Source organism: Physeter macrocephalus, unplaced genomic scaffold, assembly GCF_002837175.3.
Source record: "Physeter macrocephalus isolate SW-GA unplaced genomic scaffold, ASM283717v5 random_107, whole genome shotgun sequence".
NCBI lineage: Eukaryota > Metazoa > Chordata > Mammalia > Artiodactyla > Physeteridae > Physeter > Physeter macrocephalus.
The window spans coordinates 31,897-53,551 of NW_021145388.1; the positions used below are offsets into that span (position 1 = coordinate 31,897).

General features: G+C 51.0%; 2 protein-coding genes across 2 annotated transcripts in view; one reads left to right on the plus strand and one right to left on the minus strand.

The window, feature by feature from the left end:
* Positions 1-948: 948 nt before the first annotated feature.
* On the minus strand, positions 949-2,044 carry AANAT (aralkylamine N-acetyltransferase). Its single transcript, XM_007099783.2, has 2 exons — positions 1,642-2,044; positions 949-1,248 (listed from the first exon to the last, which is right to left on the minus strand). Exons 1-2 carry the CDS (start codon positions 1,828-1,830, stop codon positions 949-951), a joined length of 489 nt encoding a protein of 162 aa, XP_007099845.1. The 5' UTR covers positions 1,831-2,044.
* Positions 2,045-10,842: 8,798 nt separating this feature from the next.
* Positions 10,843-21,655, plus strand: part of UBE2O (ubiquitin conjugating enzyme E2 O) — a 59,106-nt gene continuing 48,293 nt past the window's right edge. The window contains exon 1 of the mRNA XM_024130132.3: positions 10,843-11,295. Within this exon, the coding sequence (XP_023985900.1) occupies positions 10,873-11,295 (423 nt within the window). The 5' untranslated portion in view covers positions 10,843-10,872. The remainder of the gene's footprint in view (positions 11,296-21,655) is intronic.

Consider the following 21,655-nt stretch of genomic DNA (forward strand, 5'->3'; position numbering starts at 1 on the left):
GGCACGAACCCGCGTCCCCTGCGTCGGCAGGCGGACGCTCAACCACTGCGCCACCAGGGAAGCCCGAAAGTATCATCTTTTGACCTCCAGCCTTGCATAGAATAAAAGCTGGAACTTTATTTTGGGAGTGGGGGGCGGCAGGGTCAGGGGGCAGGGGCTTGGCCCAAAGGGACAGTGGATACCTGTGGGACTGGTGGGAGATTTGGTTGGACAAGAAGCTAGGTTGGGGTCACGTGGAGGGGCTCACGGGGGCCCTTGAGAAGGTGGTGTCAAATCTTTAGACCCCTGCGTTCCCCAAGCCCCGGTGAGGGCTCTGGCTTGGTGGGGGGGGCCGTCCTGGCAGGAGCAGTGTGGAGGCGGGGGTGCAGCACTGGTCCATTCCCTGCCTCTCCCCAGCCCTTCACCCCACACCCGGTGGGACAGAGGAGCCACAGTAACCGCGGGTGCCCAGGGTGGTGGTGGGAGCCGGGGGGTGGCCCCCGCCCTTCCCCGCTCCCGGCTGCCTCCATTCCAGGGATGAGGATGGGAAGGGGCAGCCCTGGGCCTGGGGGAACAAGGGCCCCCTGGGCACCCGGCTCCTTTGGCAAGGACGCTGAAGCACGGCTGCAGGCTGCCTCCCGCTGTCCCCAGTTCACCCACCCAGCCACGTGCGGGTGCAGTTTGGATGCAGGGGGTCCAGAGGGCCTCGCGGACAGACTGGAGGATACAGCACTCGTGTCCCAGCAGGGCAGCTTGGGCTGGGAGCAGCCGCCCCGTCCTCTCTTTATTTCACCCCCCACCCCCCACCCCCCACCTCAGGACCCTCTGGGAATCACTGTCTCCCTTCAGGCTGAGCTGAGCTGAGCGACAGCAGGGCAGAGAAGGGGACGGCGGGACTGGGTAGGAGCCCCCAGCCTGCCTCCCCACACCTCTGGCACCCGGCTGTGGGCTCCCCAGGGGGCGGCCAGTTCAGCAGCCAGTGTTCCTGCGCGGGGAGGCGTGGCCCCGCAGGGAGCACTGCATCTCCGTGAAGGCGAGTGAGCCTACGGCACACGGGCCCAAAGGGTGGAAGCCGAACCTCTGGTAGAAGGGCACCATCCTGTCCTCGCACGTGAGCACGGCCAGGTGCACGCCCGGACGGCCGCCCAGGTGGTGCAGGTGGCGCCAGAGCAGGATGGAGCCCTTGCCCTGCTGCCGGAAGGGGCGGTGCATGGCCAGCACGTGCAGGTGGGCCGTGCGGCCCCCGGGCCTGTGCAGCGTCAGCGACTCCTGGGGGCAAGAGACGGACACGAGTCCAGGTCACCTCGGTGGACACCTGCACCCCCAAACCACCCCCACCTGGGCCAAGGGCAGGTGCCCCTGAGTGCCTCTAATCAGGACCCCCCTCCTACCCAAGGAGACCCCAAATTGGGACCTACATTCCCGGCCCTATGGCGCTCCCTCCATGAGGGTCTTGAGACCGCAAAGGACTGGTCTTGCCCTGGAGAGGACCCGCGTCCGTGCTCCTCTCTTGGCTTGGAGGAAGAAATCCTAGCCTCCAGGCTCCTCCCCCTACCTGGCTGGCCTCTGTGAGAGCAGGAGGAGCTGGGGCCATCGGGCAGTGGCCTCTCTCCCAGAGGCCTTCCTGGGGCTGGGCATCTCTGCCCCCAACCCCTTCCTCACCTGAGTGAGTCTCTCCTCAGCCCACAGGGAGCCGACGAGGCGGCCCTCCACGAACCAGTCCAGGGACAGCTCAGGACACAGGGTCAGGAAGTGCCAGACCTGGTCAAGGTTCAGGGGGCAGATGCCCGAGACAGAGATGAAGGCTGTGGAGGAGGCCCGGTTGGTGACTCCGTGGTCACCGTGCCACATGCCCACTGTCCACTGAGCATCTGCTCGGATGCTGGGGGTGGGCTCCCTCAGCCGCCAGCCCTCCCCCGCAGGAAAGCAGAGGATTCAGGGCTGCTCTTCCCCCCACTTTGCTGAACACGCATGTGCTCTTGCACACGCACGGAAACACCCAGAGGCAGATACTCTGGGTCCCAACTGCCGAGGGCAGGAGACTCGAGGGTCTTCTCCCCTGTCCCCACTCTGCACTTCTTCTCCCATGATGGCTCCCCTTCAGGAGTCCCACCGTCAGCCCCTCCAGCCTGGTCTCCTGTGGGGCCTCCTAGCCCACCGGACAGGGATACACACATCTGGGCATCAGCTGTGGCTGGCTGCCAGCTCTCTCCTACAGGCTCTGTGGTCCCAGGCAAATCCTGGGCTATGGCTGGGCTCCTGCTCCAGGGCTCCAGAACATTCTATGACAATTGGAGGCAGGTTGTCCAGGGCACATGGGGAACCCCAGAGAGCCATGGGACCTGACTGCCCACCTGCTCCAGCAGAGCCTGGCCTCTGATCCGGCTGAGCCCCCCATCCCACTAATGCTCCATAGCGGTGGGATGACGGGTACAGACTTGGCTGTCCTCACGATGGAGTGGACATCTGAGTCACAGTATGGGAAGAACATTCTGAGGGGCCGCGTGTCCCCACAGGGAAGCTGGGGCCCAAGCTTGGGGATGTTCTCTCTGGGTTGGAGGGGGGAACCATTAACAGGAAGAAGGATGAGGAGATGAGCCGACCCAGGATCAGGACACATCCCAAAACCCAAGCAGGGGGTGGCCAGCAGCATCTCATGCAGCCCGGAGTGGAGAAAAGATCTCAGATTCCGCTAACAAGGAGGTCCCTGATGACTGTTAAGAGTCCTTCCAGGAGAGTGGGGGTGGGGTGGGTGGGGACCAGATGCAGTGTTTTGGGGGGCCCGGAAACACTCTGATGATGCCTTTGAGACCCCAGTTTTCCCAGCAGAGCAACTAAAAGGCCTGGACAGGACAGGAAGGGAAGGCAGCCCTCAGTTCAGGCACTTGGGCAACTAGTTGCGTTTTCTGGTGGTTTTGAGGGTGGCATCCTTTTCTCATTCCTCCCCTGCACTTAAGATGGGCTCTGCACACCTGGCATGGAGCACATTTTGCCTAATCATGTTTACCTTTCCAACCATAATCTGTCACTAGCAGGTTCCCCAGGGGACAGAGGCTGAGATGGAGAATTGTGTGCAGGACGTTCACTGGGCGAGCTCCCGGGAGCTTATAAACCCCTGGAAAACAGAAATTGTATTGAACGTGTGGCAATGTGCTGGATACAGAGACTGGGAGTCTATCAGCTAGGTGGTGATTCTGTTGAGGAGGATGACACTTAGCTCATTGATTTGCTGTGGATTTATTTTGAAGCCTCCTTTGCATAGATAGGCTGACATCACGGCAGGGCTGAATGTGGCCCCATCCTTATTTAGGGTTCAAAATCTGCCATATTACACAGGCAGTCTTCTCAGGAACTTTCCAGACCTTTCTGCAACGGAAGTGTCAAGAGCAGGAAGAGATCGCCACCTCCTGGAGAAAGAAGGGACCTACGGCTTCCTGAGCATCTGGAGCCTGGCTCTCCAACAGAAAGATCCTGTGAGCCGCATGTGTGATTTTCAATTTTCTAGTAGCCACACAAGAAAAAGCCAAAAGAAACAGGTTAGCTTGATTTTAATAAAATATTGTATTTACCCAATATATATAAAGTTATTGTCATTTCAACAAGTAATCAATATAAAAATTATTAGACATGTTTCATACTCTTTTTTTTTTCTTTTTTACACTGAGTCTTCAAAATCCAGTGTCAGTTCAGACCAGCCACATCTCAAGTGCTCAAGACCCACGGGTGGTTAGGGGCCGCTGCCGTGGGCAGTCCAGATCTAGAAACTGAAGTTTAAGGAGAGAGCAATGGTGGGGGGAGGCACATGTGTGTGTGTGTGCACGAGTGTGTATACATGTGTATATGTACGTATGTGCGCGTGGGGTGAATGTGCCTGTGTGGGGTGCGTGTCTAGGACAAATGGAGAACTGGGGACTTGAGCAAAGACAGAGGTGTCCCAGGGAGACCTGTTGGCACCGTCGGGACCTTTGAGAGAAGTTGGTTTGTTTTGTTCAATCATTCAACAAAATTTTTTTAAATTGACGTATAGTTGATTTACAATGTTGTGTTAATTTCTGCTGTATAGCAAAGTGATTCAGTTATACATATATCTATACAGTCTTTTTCATATTTTTCCGTTATGGTCTATCACAGGATATTGAATATAGTTCCCTGGGCTATGCAGTAGGACCTTGTTGTTTATCCATTCTATATATAATAGTTTGCATCTGCTAACCCCAAACTCCTAATCCATCCCTCCCCCACCCCCTTCCCCTCTGACAACCACAGGTCTGTTCTCTATGTCTGTGAGTCTCTTTCTCAACAGAAATCTTTTTTTTTTTTTTTTTTTTTTTGCGGTACGCGGGCCTCTCACTGCTGTGGCCTCTCCCGTTGCGGAGCACAGGCTCCGGACGCGCAGGCTCAGCGGCCATGGCTCACGGGCCCAGCCGCTCCACGGCATGTGGGATCCTTCCAGACCGGGGAGCGAACCCGGTTCCCCTGCATCGGCAGGCGGACGCGCAACCACTGCGCCACCAGGGAAGCCCAACAGAAATCTTCTGAGTACCTACTATGAATCAGAGCTATGCTGGATGCTGGAATACAAAGGTACAAAGAAGATACGGTCCCACAGGAGAGATAGGCATGCAAACAAATGGTTGTAATAGAGGGAAATAAATGCAATCAGACAGGTACGACCAGGTAAGTGGGGGAATAAGTGGGGAAAATGGGGCTCTTGGAGGACTTCATAGATAAGAAGCCCCTAGCTGGGGCTTCCCCGGTGGCGCAGTGGTTAAGAATACGCCTGCCAATGCAGGACACACGGGTTCGAGCCCTGGTCCGGGAAGATCCCACATACTGCGGAGCAACAAAGCCCATGCACCACAACTGCTGAGCCTGCGCTCTAGAGCCCGCGAGCCGCAAGTACTGGAGCCCACGCTCCGCATCAAGAGAAGCCACTGCAATGAGAAGCCTGCACACCGCAACGAAGAGTACCCCCTGCTCTACGCAACTAGAGAAGGCCCGCGCGCAGCAACAAAGAACCAACTCAGCCATAAATAAATAAATAGATAGATAGATAGAATAAAAAGAAGCCCCAAGCTGAGTATTGTAAGATGAAAAGGAGTTCTTTAGGTAAAACCATGGGTTGAAGCAGAGGAATAAAAAATTACAAGCAGATGGTGAAGTAAGTGCAAAGGCAATGGCGGCACCAAAATGTCGGGATCCTGGCGCGAGCAGCTGAGGCCAGAGCGTGGAGTGTGTGCACTGGGTGCAGAGGTGGAAGGCGGGGTGGGAGTTAGGTGGAAGGAACCAATTCATGAAGGGGCCCTTGTGCCATTCTCTGGCGGACCATGGAAAGCCACGGAAAGACGCTAAGCTAAGAAGTCGGATGATCACGTTTATATTTTCAATCTCCCGGGAACAAGGTGGTGAGGCGACTACAGCAATGGCGTAAGCAAGGGGTGGAGATGAAGTAATAGCAGCAGCTAACGTTGATCAGGCTCCTACATTGTGCAGGCAGGTGCAAAGCACCTCCCATTCATCATGTCAGTTAAACTCTCAATAGCCCTATCTAGTAGCTACTGTTATTATTCCCATTTTACAGAAAGGAAACCAAGGCTCAGAGAAGAAAAGTAAGTTGCCCAAGGTCACTTAGCGAGTCAGCGGCAGCACAAGCTTCAGACCCACGTTCATCTAACTGAAGAACCTCAGCCTTAGCCACTGCACCATCCCATCACCACTCCCGCACCAGCCCCCACGGAGCTGCCCTCTGCGGAGCAGCTCTGGACTTGGGGTTGTGAAAAGGGGGTAGAGGGCCCGAGACCCGGGCTTTGATGACTTACGGAGCTCAATATCGAGGGCTGACCCTCAGGTGGCCAACTTGGTACCCAGGTAAGTGACCCTGCCATCAACCTGGATGAGGACTCTGGGAAAAGGAAGGGGTTTGGGGAGAAGATGCCACTTTGTACCCGTGGCTGGTCATCCAGGAAACACCCATGTGTTGGTGCTGGGGTGTTGGTGGTGAAGAGCGTGGCGTGATTAAGCCACTGCAGCCCTGTTGTTCTGCAAGCTGGTCTGGTGGATTTGCTGTCTTTGGCCCCTGTATCCTCAAGAAGGAGGGAAGCAGGATGAGCCTGCCAAGCCTGGGCTCTCACTATGGCTCAGCCTTCCCACTGGTGCCCTCAGCACAAAGGGTTTCACCCAATGGATTGCAACCCATCCTCACAGTCAGGAGTGAGGATGGCCAAAGGCCAGCTGGTCTGGGTCCTGATCCTGACTGTACTGCAGGGTGACCTTGGGCAGACCCCACACTTGGTTCTCCCAGGGCATCAATGCAAGGAGAGGTGAGGCTCCAGGGACAAGAAGAGCCCTTTTAACTCCCAGAGCCCGTGATTCTAGAGCAACACACAGCTGGATCTCAGAGGCATTTCTCCAGCCAGCCACTGAGGTGTGGGAGGACTCTCCAGGGCAGCTCCCTTCCTGCCCCACTTTCTGAACTAAAGCCCCCAGTGCTGAAGCCAGCCTAGAGCCCCCAAACCCTCACTTCAGGGTAGAAGGACCTCTCTGCGCCCGTCTGGATTTGCTCCTACGTGGAGGTTTGGGGAGGCCGGGCAGGGTAAGGCTCCCCCAGGGGGCGGTGTGGGGCCCATGCACACTTCATGCATGGGTCTGGAGAGGCAGCCAGTGGCCAGTTAAGATAGGGACGAGACACGGCCTGCTTCCCCGAGATCAGCTCACTTTGCTGTCAGCTCTGCTGCCCCCTGCACCTGGCCAGCTCCTTAGCAAGGGGAGTGGCCAGGCTAGCTCAGTTTCTGGCAGGCACATTTGTAAATAAGCAAAATTCTCCCAAGAAGCATCTCTATTTGCCAGGAAGGGCTAGGTGTTGGGGCCATGAGAGAAGGGGGTTTTTCCATTGGGGAATAAAGGGTTTTTTTCAGTCAACAATTATGAAAATAAAAATCAGGCAGTCGCTTCCATCCAGGCTCACCCCACTCGCCAGCCTGGATGTGAAGAGACACTGTCGGGGGCTTTGGGGTTTGGGAAGGAGTCAAGCCTCAAACCTTGTCCAGGGCACCTCAGGTCTGAGTGAGGGCACTGAAGGTCACCACGAGGTGGAGGTGGGGAGGAATGTACTGAGCCTCTCTCTGTAAAAGGGCTCAGATGAAGCTCAAACTGGGGGTGATAGAATGGGCTTTGAGGGACTTCCCTGGTGGTCCAGTGGCTAAGACTCCGCCCTCCCAATGCAGGGGGCCCGGGTTTGACCCTTGGTTGGGGAACTAGATCCCACATGCTGCAACTAAGAGCTCGCATGCCACAGCTAAAAGATCCCGCATGCCGCAACAAAGATCGCACACGTGGCAACAAAGATCCTGCATGTTGCAACAAAGACCCGGCGCAGCCAAATAAATAAATAAAATATGAAAAAAAAAGAGAAGAAAGGGCTTTGAGATAGGAGAGGGCCAGAGAGCACTGCTCTCCCCCACCCCAGCTTCAACTCCTCAGGTATACAGAGGAGAGGATGGGAAACTGGCCAAATGGAAGTACAGAAACCTCAGACTGTACCCACCAAGATGGTACATTATTGTGTGCCAATGCTGTGCCAGGCACTTACTAGGCACCAGGGTTACACATATAAATACAAGAGGATCTACGTGCTCAAAACAGGTTTAGCAAGAGAGGGGTCAGCATTTGAAATCAAGGTCTCTTGCCTACAACCTAGAACGTTCTTGGTAGTGGTGCGGGAGTGGGGCACAGCACAGTCTGGCACAGTGCTTCACAAAGTAGGGGCTCATACTTCCTCCCTCACAGGCGGATAATCTATGTAAAGGTGGGTAATCTATGTAAAGCACTTCTCATAGTACCTGGCATTAAGTTACAGCTCAATAAATTGTTGCTATTATTAGCTGTTATTATAAGAAGCCGCAGAATAAACACGGCACGTCTTCCTGGAGTGCTCATTTTACTCAACGATTAGGGAAGAAAGGACATTCTTTTTATGTGAAAACAAACACTGGCATAAGCTGGAGTAGAATGCAAAGCTCACTTGGATTTTTGACATCAAACAAAGATTTGGGGCCTGCATTGCCCTGCCCCTCCTAACGACTTGCTCACCCCCCATCCCTTGATGGACACAGGACTAGAAAAGCCCCTGCGGGGACTTCCCTGGCGGTCCAGTGGTTAGGACTCCGTCCTCTCACTGCCGAGGGCCCGGGGTTGGGTTCAATCCCTGGTTGGGGAACTAACATCCCACAAGCCACGCGGCATGGCCAAAAAAAAAGACCCTGCACTTGAGTCAGGAGACCTGGGTTCCAACCTGGCTCTGCCAGTTACTACCTTGTGACCTTAGGCGCTGAATTCCTTGGGTTCTGTTTCCTCACTGGTACAAGAGGGTTAATTACACCTATATTCCAGATTATGATAACAAACAAGATAATGTATGTGAATGTGCCTGGCAGAGTGCCTGGTCAATAACAGGTGATCAGCAAATGTTAGGTGATCGGGGCCAAGGAGACAGAGCTAAAGGGACATGGTAGATGGAATAGAAGTTACTATGTCACTGCTACTAAGCCTCCCAGGTCTTTATGGGGAAGGGAGTGGGGAACTGTGTCCTTACAGCAATGATTCCAAATGGCCATTCTGCACTGTGGTCTGTGATGGGAAGCCGATGCTTTGGGAACCCAGCTGTGGCCCTGAATCATATACTAATTCCCCTTAAGTGCTTTTCCTATATCTTAGTATGTGAGTTTTCTAAGATACAGGTCCATTGACAACCCACCCCCCCCCGCCCCCAGCCCAATATTACATCAATACTCTTGGCTCAGGGCATCTCATGTACTCAGGTTGCCATCTGTGCTTCATGCATGTTCTTCTTCTTCTTTTTTTTTTTCTATATTTTAAAAATGTTTTTTCTTTCACGAGTGTTCTTATAACTTTTCCAGGAGTGTAGTCTGTATCCTCAGCAGCCTATAAATTACCCAATGACTTTTTTGAAGAACCTAAATACTGTAATATTGAATCATCTTACTAATCTGCCATTAATGGTCTTGCAGAAAATTGTGGAAAAAGAATAAAGATTGTAACTGTGAAAGGTGAGGGCTATATCTTGATTATTCCTAATTTCCTTTCAACAACCCATTATGAATCTGTCCGCTGAGACTACATCTAAATCTTTTGGAACTTACTTAGGAGACACATTAGTATAATTACTTTTTATATTTTAAAATGGCAATCTGGAGCAGATCATAGGTCTAAGAGTTCTGCCAATCTAGAATTTTAGTCTAGGCAGGGGGCTTGGAATATTATAATAATGTAATATTATTAAAAAGTTCCTTTATTGAGGGAACTATATGCCAGGCACTGGTCTATTTCACTTAATCCTCTCAAATGCCAGATGAGACGGGTACTGCTATTACCTCCCCAATTTTACAGATGAGAAAATTAAGGTGAAAAAAAGTTTATCAGCTTGCCAACTTTATAAGACTAGTAAGTGGCAGTGCCGAAAATTGGAATCAAACTCTTCTTGTTTGTTATGCGGGCTTTCTCTAGTTGCGGTGAGCAGGGGCTAGTCTTCCTTGCGGCGCGCAGGCTTCTCATTGCGGTGGCTTCTCTTGTTGCGGAGCACGGGCTCTAGGTGCGCGGGCTCAGTACCTCCATAGCATGTAGGATCTTCCCGGTCCTGGGATTGAACCCATGTACCCTCGATTGGCAGGCGGTTTCTCACACTGCGCCACGGGGGGGGAATCCCCTATGGCTTCCACTCTTAACTACGTCACTATCCTACCTCTTGCCATGCATAAGCCTCAAGGAGCTTTGTACTCATTTAGATGTATGTAAAGCCAAACCACAGGGGCCACTAACACTTGCTTACCTTTCTTATTTATTTATTTAATTTCATTCATTTTTGGCTGCGTTGGGTCTTCGTTGTTGCGCGCGGGCTTTCTCTAGTTGCGGTGAGCGGGGTCTACTCTTCGTTGTGGTGCGCGGGCTTCTCATTGCGGTGGCTTGTTGCGGAGCACAGGCTCTAGGCACTCAAGCTTCAGTAGTTTTGGCACGCGGGCTCAGTAGTTGTGGCTCTCGGGCTCTAGAGCGCAGGCTCAACAGTTGTGGTGCACGGGCTTAGTTGCTCTGCAGCATGGGGGATTCTTCCCGGACCAGGGCTCGAACCCGTGTTCCCTGCATTGGCAGGCGGATTCTAAACCACTGTGCCACCAGGGAAGCCCAACTTGCTTACCTTTCTGATCTTTCTCTGGGACTCCTTCACCAACCCCTTGACCAATCCCTGAGGGGTCATAACCTTCCAGGCTGTGCACGTTATTCCCTAACGCAATACACTCTAGATACACTCTCTATGTGGCCTTGCTTACAAGCTGCCTTGGAGCTGCTTTTAAGCTATTTAACGTGTACAGTACATGTTTTGCCTCCCCAGCTAGATTGTAAACACCTAGAGGACAGAGACTGTATCTTGTTCTTTCTCTATCCCTCTCAGTGCCTACCACTAGACTGGAGACGCCAGGGGAGCTCATTAAGTGTTGTTGACACTCTTCGGACCATCCTCCGTCCCACCTCGGCCACTCCCCTTTTCCTCGGTGACCACTCTACTTCCTCCTCCTGGGTCCCCACCCCTGCCCCCTCCCTCTACTTTTATCCCCTCTGGCCCCGCCCGCCCTCGTGGAGTTCATCCTTTCCCACCTCGCCCCCCGCCCAAGGCAGAATCTCTAGCGTCCCCTAGCGACAAGGCGGTAGCCCCTAGCAACCGCATCTCGGTTTCCTGACGACGACGGCACGTAAGGACACGTCAGCGCGCCGTGGTTCCGCCCCCGGCGCCGGCTGGCCCCGCCTGCCCGCGCCTCTTTCGCCGCCGCCGCTGCTGCCGCCGCCGCCGCCGCCGCCGCCGCCCGAGACTCGCGCAGAGCAGTTATGGCGGATCCCGCAGCACCCGCGCCCGCAGTCCCGGCTCCCGCCCAGGTCCCGGACACGGCCCCGGACGAGACCTCGGCCCCGGACGCAGCACTCGCCCCGGCCCCGGCGCCGGCCCCGGCCCCGGACTCGGCCTCTGGGCCGTCCTCGGACTCCGGTCCCGAAGCCGGCTCGCAGCGGCTGCTGTTCTCTCACGACCTGGTGTCGGGCCGTTACCGCGGCTCGGTGCACTTCGGGCTGGTGCGCCTCATCCACGGCGAGGACTCGGACTCGGAGGGCGAGGAGGAGGGCCGTGGGAGCTCGGGCTGCTCCGAGGCGGGGGGCGCGGGCCACGAGGAGGGCCGGGCCAGCCCGCTGCGCCGCGGCTACGTGCGCGTCCAGTGGTACCCGGAGGGCGTCAAGCAGCACGTGAAGGAGACCAAGGTGCGGCTGGGCGGCGGGCCGGCGGGCGGGGGCCGGGGCCGGGGCCGGGGGCCGACGGAGGACCGAGTTGGCTGCTAGAGCCCTAGGGTAGGAGGGGAGACATGCGGGGCGCTGCCTGGAATGGTGCAGCTGCAGTGGGCCGAGGTGGGAGGACAAGCCTCAGCGGAGGGGACGCTCCGGTGCAAAGTCATTGCACCAGCCCTGGGCCACCGGGCCCCGGGCTTCCGCACACGGAGGACTTCCAAGCCGTACTAGGCTGCGGTGTCGGCCTCAAGATTGTGTATGTGGACCCACTCTAGTGGGGGGGAACTCTTGGGGCTCTCGGGCACGCTCGGCTTTACACCGGTGCGGCGTTCTGCTGACCCCCAAGGAGCTACATGCTGCATTGTGCATCCAGAAAGGAAGGCCGTGCCGGTCCGGTCCGTTCAGGGAGGGGTTGTGGCATTCCAAAACAAAGATAGAGGTGAAAATCGCGGCCGACATAAAACCCCAAGAAGTTCACTAGGTTACAGAATGCGTTTTTATGGGTGAAGAAAACCAACTCCTTTGTGTTTTACCTTGTTGCCTCGTTTTAATTGCTGCAGGGAACTTTGAGTAAATCATTAACAATCAGAGCCGTGATATTAATAGTACTGGGGGAGCAGGGAGGGATGTGACAGCTGCTGACTGGGATTGATGACTCTTAAGTACAGTTGGACTTCTTGAAAAAAAAAAAAATACTATAGAGCCATGGATGGAGGAGAGCCACCCATTTGGAAACCTGAAGGTTTTTGTTTTTTTTTTTTTACCTGAGGCCATTAAGGAAACGTCAGACTCCCCTATGATGTTGGTGAATATTGCAGTTTTACAAAACTGCAAAAAGCGTTCATCGTCATAACCCTGAAACTGTGAACCAAGGTTGGTTTGGTGGTTTTCATGACTTGTTTTCTTGAGTGTGAATTCCTATCAGTGATTCAGAGAGACACACACGCCCCCTGTATTTTTCACCCCTTCTTCATCTCCTCCTCCTTCTCTCCTTCAAGAAAACATTTCGAAGCAGGAATCAGGCCTGGGCTGGTTTAGCTGCCTGGGATGTTGAGTGGTGTGATTTCAGGGGAGGGCACTTTAGAAGTTAATCTGGGTTTCTCACACTCTGGGAGACAAAGGTGACCTGCACAAGGGGTCTGTGATGACAGCTCAGGCGGGGAAAAAGGCCCCACTCCCAGGAAGAGCCTGTGATCCATTTCCTAGTGGCAGAAGTGACTGCTGATACCAGCAAGGTCTTTTTCCTGGCCAGTGCACGGGCATCCACAGACACAGAAATCTGCACACAGGACCCCTGGCTTCCCCTCAGAGAAATACAAATCAGGCGGTAGCTTCTCTGACTCAGAGAGAAAATGATAAGTTCATGCAAAAGTATGTGGAAAAGATTACTTTTTGCATCAGAATGCTTCTTAAAAATTACCACCAGTATTGCCGTGTTGGGAAGAGAAGATTTTTGCTCTTTACACTGTGTTCGTGCATTGCCACGCTAGCAAACGGTTGCTAGCGTTTTCCCGTGGGTTCTTAAAAAATGTTTTTCCCTAACCATCTTCTCTAAAGGTTTGTGACTTCTGGAACGGAACTCGTTTTACTCTGTCATGGCCTCCTGCCCTGGGACTCAGGGAGGCAGGCCTAGCTCACTGCCGGGAGCTGCCATGTTTATCAGTTGTTGTTCCTGTTCATCTTGACAGTGGTGGTTAACTCTGTTTACAGTTATGTTCAGTCTGTCTCCCCCCGCCATGTGTAATTATACGAAGTTTGACTTAAAATACCTATTTTGGAATTTAGTAGAAAATAGCTTTAAGGCACCAGCTTGGATATATTTTGAAGCTGCCCTCCTGACTTGCTTTGAATTTGTTGAAATCCATCGTGGCTCCAGTGGTGATGTTTTCTTTGCCATTGTAGTTTCTGCAGCTTCTGAGCTTGGCAGAAGCTAAGGGATATAAGAATTCTAGGAAGTGGTGACATGTAGTGTCTATTCATGGATGGCAGGACCCACTGCTGCTTTTAGGATTTGAGAGTAGGCTTACTGGGGAGGGAGAGGCGAGTTTATACCTGATAGGTACCTCTCCGTTACCCTGAGCCGTAGGCACAGATGACCGTGGTCTGCTGAATGTCTTTCTTGCTTTGCTCGATGGGGTGGGTCCTGGGACCTTGCAGCATTGTGGTTTAGGAAGATTTTCCTTCTCACCTCCCATTCCTTATAAATCCATTGAGGTGACAGTGTGCTGTAAAGGAAAGACCATTAGACCGAGACTGAGCATTTAGGTTCTGATTCCTGGTCCACCACTAATCTGGTTATGAGATTTGAGAACCCAATTATTGATAGAATAAAATAGTGACAATCTTGGGAAACTTATTTCTTTTTAAAGCTGCCACCTATTGGCATTTTAAAAATAGTGTCCTGTTAGTGTGGATTGTTTCGTGGGCTGTGGAGTGTTTTTGTAGTTTTCATGTTAGTACGGTGGACAATGCGTAATCTTAGTCTCTTCATTTCTTTTAAGTTTTTAATGAACAAATTCAGAAAATTCAGAGAGAGAGATGAAGAGGCTGGCCAACAAGTCCTACCCCCTCCTGGCCACTACCATGAAAATTATCAACAGAAATAAAATAAGTAGTTCTTCCTAGAAACTGGAATTTATGGTCCAGCTCCTGAGGCTGGAGCTGGACCAAGCAGCCAAAGTTAAGCTTCTTTAGGACTTAAAAGAAGCCCTCGGTTTGTGCTCCTTCCTTTCCTTGAGCTCCTGACCCCTTCAGTATGGTGGCTGATTTATCTACTTGAAACTTCCCATTCGGCCGTTGATCTATGCGGAGATTTGCCCCATCCCCTTCAGTGGTCATCCTTTGAGTAAATTTTTGGAATAAAGCCAAATGCCGATAGCCTCTTCCCCTTCTTGAGCATTGGCTAGACATGGTGGGTCTTTCTGGTCTCCACGTGAGACGGTTGGACAGAGTGGCCCCTATAAGGAAGAGAGCTAACTGCTGTCTGTCTGTCCAGGTTTAGGGCCTTCCTTGTTTACACTGCTTTAGCTTTCCTTTGCTTTCCCATCTCCTGTGCGTTGTCTTCTGCTCTCAGTTGCCACAACTTTCAGGGTCTTGCCTGGTTTGAAATTTCATGTCTCTAAATTAAAGCTGTCTGTTCATGATCATCCTGCTTTTGTGAGATGTTTTGTGTGTGTGTGTGTTTGTGTGTGTAGCATCCCTGATGTCAGGAATTGGCTTTTCAGTCTATTTTTGGCTCCTACTCAGGCCATCATTTCCATGGGGAAAGCTATTCTAAGTGTAGCATCACAGCGTGAGAAGTTTGCTTGCCTCGCTTGTCCAGGTGCTGGGCCCATTAAAAGCAGTTGTTCTTAGTGATGTAAGGTTAACCAAGATGCAGGACTAAGTGCATCTAATTGCATTTTATTCAGGTAGGATCACAGCGCTTGTGGCATCTCACCGTTGTTCAGTGATTTTAGTCTTTGCCCCATGGCTTCTGGTTTCTAACTCGTAGGCCTCAGTGCATTCGTGGTGCCTCTGTCTGGCTCGCCACCTGACTCAAGGGCGCTTTCACCAGATGAAGGGCGTGTGTTTGTGTCCTGTGATTGGAAGTCAAAACCCTTGGGTGTTCTTCCTGTCTGTCACCTACTCTGAATGACCTTGGCCTTGTCACTGCCTCATTTTGTCTCTCTGCAATAAAATACGAGGCCTGTCTTTCTAGCCCCTGAAATGAGCCTGCACAGGTGGAATAACCAGAAGTGTAGCCAGGTGGTGCCCGTAGCAGCCACTTGGCTATTAGCAGACACCATCCTGATGTCCATCCGACAGAGCCATCCGCATCCCTTCAGGAGGTCATGTCCATGTGTCATAGGGTGACGCCACTCGAAAGAGAAGCAAAAGGTGCCCCACAGGGGTTTGCTTCAGGGGTGTAGGAATTCGTATTTGATGATGTTGTTGCTTGTGACCTGGTGGATTATAGATTTGATTTCTTTATTAAGCCTCTTCTATAAATACTCATGATCTTCACTCCTCTGTTACTTTATAAGAAATTCAGTAGTGCACGTTTAAAGTAACGTTTGCCAAAGTCCACCAACCTCCAGGAGGGGGAGGGAATGAATATGTATGTATATATGTGTGTATGTTATGTATATCTCCCAGAATCCAGGAGGCATCTTTTGAAATTCCCAAAAGACAGGTAATGAGATTATGAATTATAGGGATGGCAGAGTATTGCTTTTGTACTTAAAGGTTACCTAATGTTTGTTCTTCTCGTTATTGTGGTACTATGTGCGGGGCAGTCCATAAGTGCTTTATGTGTATTGCTCGCTTAATGCTTACAGTACCCCTGTGAATTAGGTACTCTTATTAGCCCTGTATTTCAGAGGAGGAAACCGAGGAACAGAGAAGTTGAGTAACTTGTCCAGTGTCACACACTGCTAATAAGTGGAGGAACCCAAATACAAATGGAAGTAAATAGGTTGTTACTGTATCGAGTTCCCTAATCAAACATGAGTCACAAACCCTGTGGTTGGCATTAATCATCCAGCCTTTACACACTTAGGAGTCATAGTGGAGCAGGAGGGAAGCACAGGTGAGGAGAAAGGGCAGGGCATCGGGACGGGTGGAAGGTGGACCAGTGGCCGCGAGGGAGGTGGTCATGGCTGGCAGCAGGAGTGTGAGAGAAGCAGGCTGTTGCGCTACAGGGCGCTTCTCTTCTACAGTTGTCGTTCCCTAGCCCCTCAGCCGTTATCAAAATAATGGTCAGAAAACACATGTTATTTCCGGAGAACCTGTGAACACCCCTAGGTGTTGAGTGTAAGGAACCTTTGTAAGTCTGCTTCCCCACCTGCATCTCCCACAGCAGAGCAAGTCTGAGTAACTGGTCTTTCTGCGTTGTCTTAGAAAAGGTTGGTGTTAGGAAATCCAGCTTGACCTCGTGCCCCCCTCCTGCCGCTGTTGTCACCCTCTGGCTGGGAATGCTGAGTCACGAGTCAGGTTCAGGTTCGGAAGGACTCCTCGGAGAGAGGCTGAGTTCCGCTCAGTTCCGGTCCCTTCTCCCGTCAGTTTCCCGGCGGACTCTGCTCCCCACCTGTTTTTGCTTTAGGACGTTGAAGGTCTTTTAGTGCTTTCCCCATCCCCACATCACTGGTATGCCATTCTTTGTCATTTTCCTGTTCTATCGAAAGGAACTTTTTCTCTTTTTTACTGTTTTACCCGGGGGCCTCATGGACTCCAGTGGAACATCTCTGGGGCCAGTACTTTACAAGAGGGGTGCAGGTATAGTGTGTGACGTGAATTGCCATCACGACAACGCTGGACCCGTAATCAGTGTTAGCTGACCCTGTGGTCCCCTCAGAGTTGAATTTAGGGCGATTTCGGTGATGAGTGGGTTCTCTTTTAAAAAGCCTTAACCCTTGGAAGACATAATCTGTGCTTCTATTCTGACTGAAAGAACTTTCGGAGTTTGCTGCCCAGAGCTTAGGCTGCTTCTGGATCCGGGTGGGAGGGTGCTCAAAAGGGGGAAATGGCCATCAGGACCGTTTACAAAGTGCTTTTCAGTTTACAAGATGCTGTCACTTGTATTTACTAGCAGTTTGGTGTTTTTAACTGTAGCTCCTCCCTGAGGCTTCACTGGCCTGGCGGCTCGATGCTAAGCCCTGAGAAAGTCAAGGTTTTCATGCTGCTGCGTCCACAGTGGCAGCTCTTACTGAGCAGGGACACACGTTCAGAATTGCTTCTCTTGCTGACATTTTCGCCAGCCTCAGGGGGCTTTATTAGGAACCACCTGATGTGTGGTCACAGACAGGGAGGAGCAAAACGCTTACTGGAATTTTTTGTAGTGCAGAAGAGAACTGAATCGTGTTAATGGGTAACCCTCTGCATTTATCTACTCCAAGCTTATTTGCCCGTGTTTTGCTCTTCAGCCGCACTCTGCGGTCGAGGATTTCAGGTCCTCCCGCGCAGGCTGACTGTGTCGAATGGATCTTTTGGTCGGTTTTGTCCACAGGTATACTGTGTTCTTCTGAAGCAGGATTGTGAAAAAGTTTTTATGATTTAAACATTGAGGCAAATGATACGCTGTTCAGAAGTATTCAGCTAGGCAGTAAGTGCTGGAATGCATGTCCTTTTTGGGTTAAATCCAGTTGACTGATTGAGGGGTTTTTGGTTTGCATATTTTGAGAGACCGGAAACATTTTATTTTCTGCAGCGAGGTCAAAGGAATAAGACACTTACCAGGTCACTTCTGGTTTAAATTGATAGCATAACTGTATCTGGTAAAAATTCATTCTAACTGTGACAATCTGAGCAGTTAAAAAAATTTAACTGAGTAGTGCTTTCAAAAAAAGAAAAAGAAAAAGCAGTCAGTTCTATTCAACAATAAAATGAAACCCCCCGGCTCCTGGAGAGATTTCCTGCAGTCTTAAGAGTGTTTTTCATTTGCATCGTGCAAGCGAGAGCTGGTCTTTCACACTCCGCAGCTCTGATGAGGTTCTTCTTCCTTGTTTTAATTTTGATCCTTTTTGTGGGAGATGCTGCTGTGATGAGGGCTAGTGAAGCTGTCTTGACAGGCATATCCACAGGACTGTCCTTGCTGGCCCCCCGTAAGTACAGGTGGGAAGGAATACAGACACACACACATCTGTGTCTCTTGTGTGGCTTCTGGCAGCATCAGGACGTGACATACTCTGTGTTGAAAGCATCCTCATATTTGTCTGCTCTGTTTAATTAAGGGAGTTCGAGGGCCCTGAAGGCTGATGATATCACCCTCACGATGAGGAAGAAAGAACATCTCGCCCACCCCGGTGTGCTTTGGGGGGCACCCCAGCACCCCGTGATGAGAAGGGGTGTGTGCCTCCATTTCCTTGTGACTGGCACACCCCAAGCCTTTCTCCTTCTGGCCTCACACCACTGGGTGTGAACAGCTCTTCTGAAGGTCACAAAGGACTAGTGAATTCCTGGTTGCCGTACTCACTGATTTTTTTTCTCAGTTCCTGTCCTTTTGACCTGCCAGCCTTGTTAATATGGTCCATCACCCTCCTACTGGAACCTTTCTTCCATTGGGTTCCACTATACTGGCTGTAGTGAATTTTTCTCTTTTTCCTTTTTCTTCGTACCTCTCTCAGAGATTCTCCTCTCCGCCTGTCTTTTCTTCAGTGCTGTCATCTGCTCCTGCAGTGCAGCTGGTACCTGCATTTGCACGACTTCCACGTCCATAGCGCGTTCCCAACTGCTTACTTGCTAACCCTGTCCTGTCATCTAGAGTCTCAGACTTCTCACGTGTAACTGCCCTCCCCACCCCAAATCTATGGAATTTAAAAAATTCCTTTTCCCAACTTTTTATTATGAAAAAATTTCAAACATACAGAAAAGTTGGACGACTAGTCCAGTGATTACTAGTTACCAACCATCATGAGTCAGCAGTTAACATTCTGCCAAGTTTGCTTTATCTGTGTGTGTGTGAGAGTATGCAAATATGTTTCCTCCTGAGCCATTGGTAAGTTAGTAGCAGACATGATGAGGTCACCTCTAAATACTCAGGCGTACATCTTCTAAAAATCAGAACATTTGGGATCATTTTAAATTTACCTTTCTGGGCTCCCATTCTAATTTTTTTTCCCTATTATGAATAATGCTGCTATGAAAATGGGTGTACATATATTTCTTTGAGATCCTGTTTTCAGTTCTTTTGGGATATACCCAGAAGTGGAATTGCTGGATCAAATAGTAATTCCATTTTTACTTTTTTGAGCAACTGCCATACTGTTTTTCCATAGCAGTGATACCATTTTACATTCCCACCAACAGGGCACAAGGGTCCCAATTTCTCCATATCCTAGTTTGTTGTTTTTATTTATTTATTTTTTGATAATAGCCATCCTGCTGGGCGTGAGGTGATATCTCATTGTAGTTTTGATTTGCATTTCCCAAATGATTAGCGATGTTGGGCATCTTTTCATGTCCTTATTGGTCACTTGCATATCTTTGAAGAAACGTTTATTCCAAGTCATTTGCCCATGTTTGAATTGGGTTGTTTGTTTTTTGTTGTTGAGTTTTAGGAGTTCTCTCTGTATTCTGGATATTAATCCTTTATCAGATATGTGATTTGCAAATATTTTCTCCCATTCTCTGGGTTGCCTTTTTACTCTGTTGGTAATGTCTTGATGCATACAGTTTTAAAATTTTCATGAAGCCCTAATTTGTCTGTTTTTTCTTTTGTTGTCTGTACCTTTGGTGTCAGGCCCCCAGTCTAATTTGTCGTTAAATCTTTGTTCGAAATGCCTCTTGCATCCTCTGCATGTCCTTTCTCCTGCACTGGTTCGCTCTCTGGTTGCCTCGTGTCCAGACTCCTCTCCTGGTCTCCCTGCCTCTAGATCCAGGACCCCAGGCTGACCTCCCCCGGGTGACCCCCCCCAGCTGCTTGTCATGCCTTAGCTTTTCTTCAAGGCTCCTCACCTATGTTTCACATAGCCTCCAGCCTCTTCAGGTTACTCCAGCTAATCTGTTTCCCCAAATCAGGTGCGCTGTTCCCTGCTGTTCCCTGCGTCTCAAGCCCCCTGGCACTTAGACGACACACTCGGGTTCTCTCCCTGGGTTGGACGCTTCTTGAGAAAGAGAGCTTTCTGGGAAAGCTTATATTCTGAGTGACTCACGTGTAGGAGTGAGTAACTCCTTCAATTAAAGATGGATCTAACCATCCCTGTTTATCAGTGGTGGGGGAGTGGGGAAAGCGTGGGTAAATGATACCCCATCGGCACTTGTAAAGGCTGATTGCATGGAATCACCTGGCTCTTGTTAATGCAGATTCTTCTGAAACAGTCAGACTGGGGTGGGTGGGCCTGAGGACCTGCACGTCTAATATGCTCCCTGTGATGCAGATTCTGCTTGTTGGGACCAACTACCCTTTGAATTGGACTGATATGTAGGTCCTTAAAAACCCTGTTGAGGTCAGTAGGTTCAGTTTTTGTTTTTGGTTTTGTTTTTGTTTTGCGGTACGCGGGCCTCTCACTGTTGTGGCCTCTCCCGTTGCGGAGGACAGGCTCCGGACGTGCAGGCTCAGCGGCCATGGCTCACGGGCCTAGCCGCTCCGCGGCATGTGGGATCCTCCCGGACCGGGAGGAGGACCGTGTCCCCTGCATCGGCAGGCGGACTCTCAACCACTGCGCCACCAGGGAAGCCCCAGGTTCAGTTTTTAATCTATCCCCCATCTCAAGTTTTAAGTATATACAACTGGTTTGAGGTTTTTGTCTCCCTTCTGCTTACTCTTCTCGTAGCAGTGTTAATGCCAGAAATTGTCAAAAGATGGGGCCACAGGAGGGAAGGGAAATTAAGTTGCCCTTAAAAACCAGGCAGTGCTTTCAGGTCATAGTGGTAGAAAGACCTGTTTTCTTCCCCACTCCCCTTTTGCCTACTGACCAATATTAATACACAGCTGTTGCTAAGACGTTTCATTGGACTTAATTTCATTTTAGGGTGAAAATATATGACAGTTGTTATGAGTATAATGCAACCAGTCCAAGAGCAAAATGATTGAAATTGCTATCCTTTATCCAGCCAGTACCAGCGGGTTGCCTGCTGTGTGCCAGGCAGTGTAATGCTTGCTTTGCGTGTGCCATCTTTCTTTTTCCCTAAAGTGGCCAGTGTCCCCATTTTAGAGAGGAAGAGACTAAAACCGAGGGGATGCCTGTAACTCGCTCAAGGCCACACAACTAGTGAGGGGCCGGCCGGGGATGTTTGTGCTGCCAAAGCTCGGGCTCTTTTCTCTTTCTTTTTTTTTAAATTAATTAATTAATGTATTTATCTTTGGCTGTGTCGGGTCTTGCTCGCGGCACGCGGGATCTTTCGTGGCTCTTTCGTCGCCGTGCGTGGGCTTAGTTGCCCCAAGGCATGTGGGATCTTAGTTCCCCTTGAACCAAGTCCCCTGCATTGGAAGTGGATTCTTAACCACTGGACCACCAGGGAAATCCCTTGGGCTCTTTGCACTGGGTACACAGCTGCCCCTGCAACTGCTGGGTGCTGTGGAAGGTGGAGACCCCGCCCCAGACCCTGCCTTCTAGATCAGGGGCCAGCAGACTTCCATAAAGGGCCAGGTAGAAATATTTTAGGCTTAGCAGGCTGTACTGTCTCCTTCACATCTACTCACCTTTGCTGTGGCAGTGTGAAAACATTGAGAGACATTAAGCGAACAAAAATGGGCGTGGGTTGTGTTCCAATAAGATTTTACTTTAAAAAAGAGGCAGCAGGCTGGATTTGGCCTGTAAGCCACAGTTGGCCAGCCTGTGCTCTGGAAGGGTCCTGAGCAATGGACATATGATGTAAACCAGTCTTGTAATTTTAACCTTAATAAGGAGCCACATTT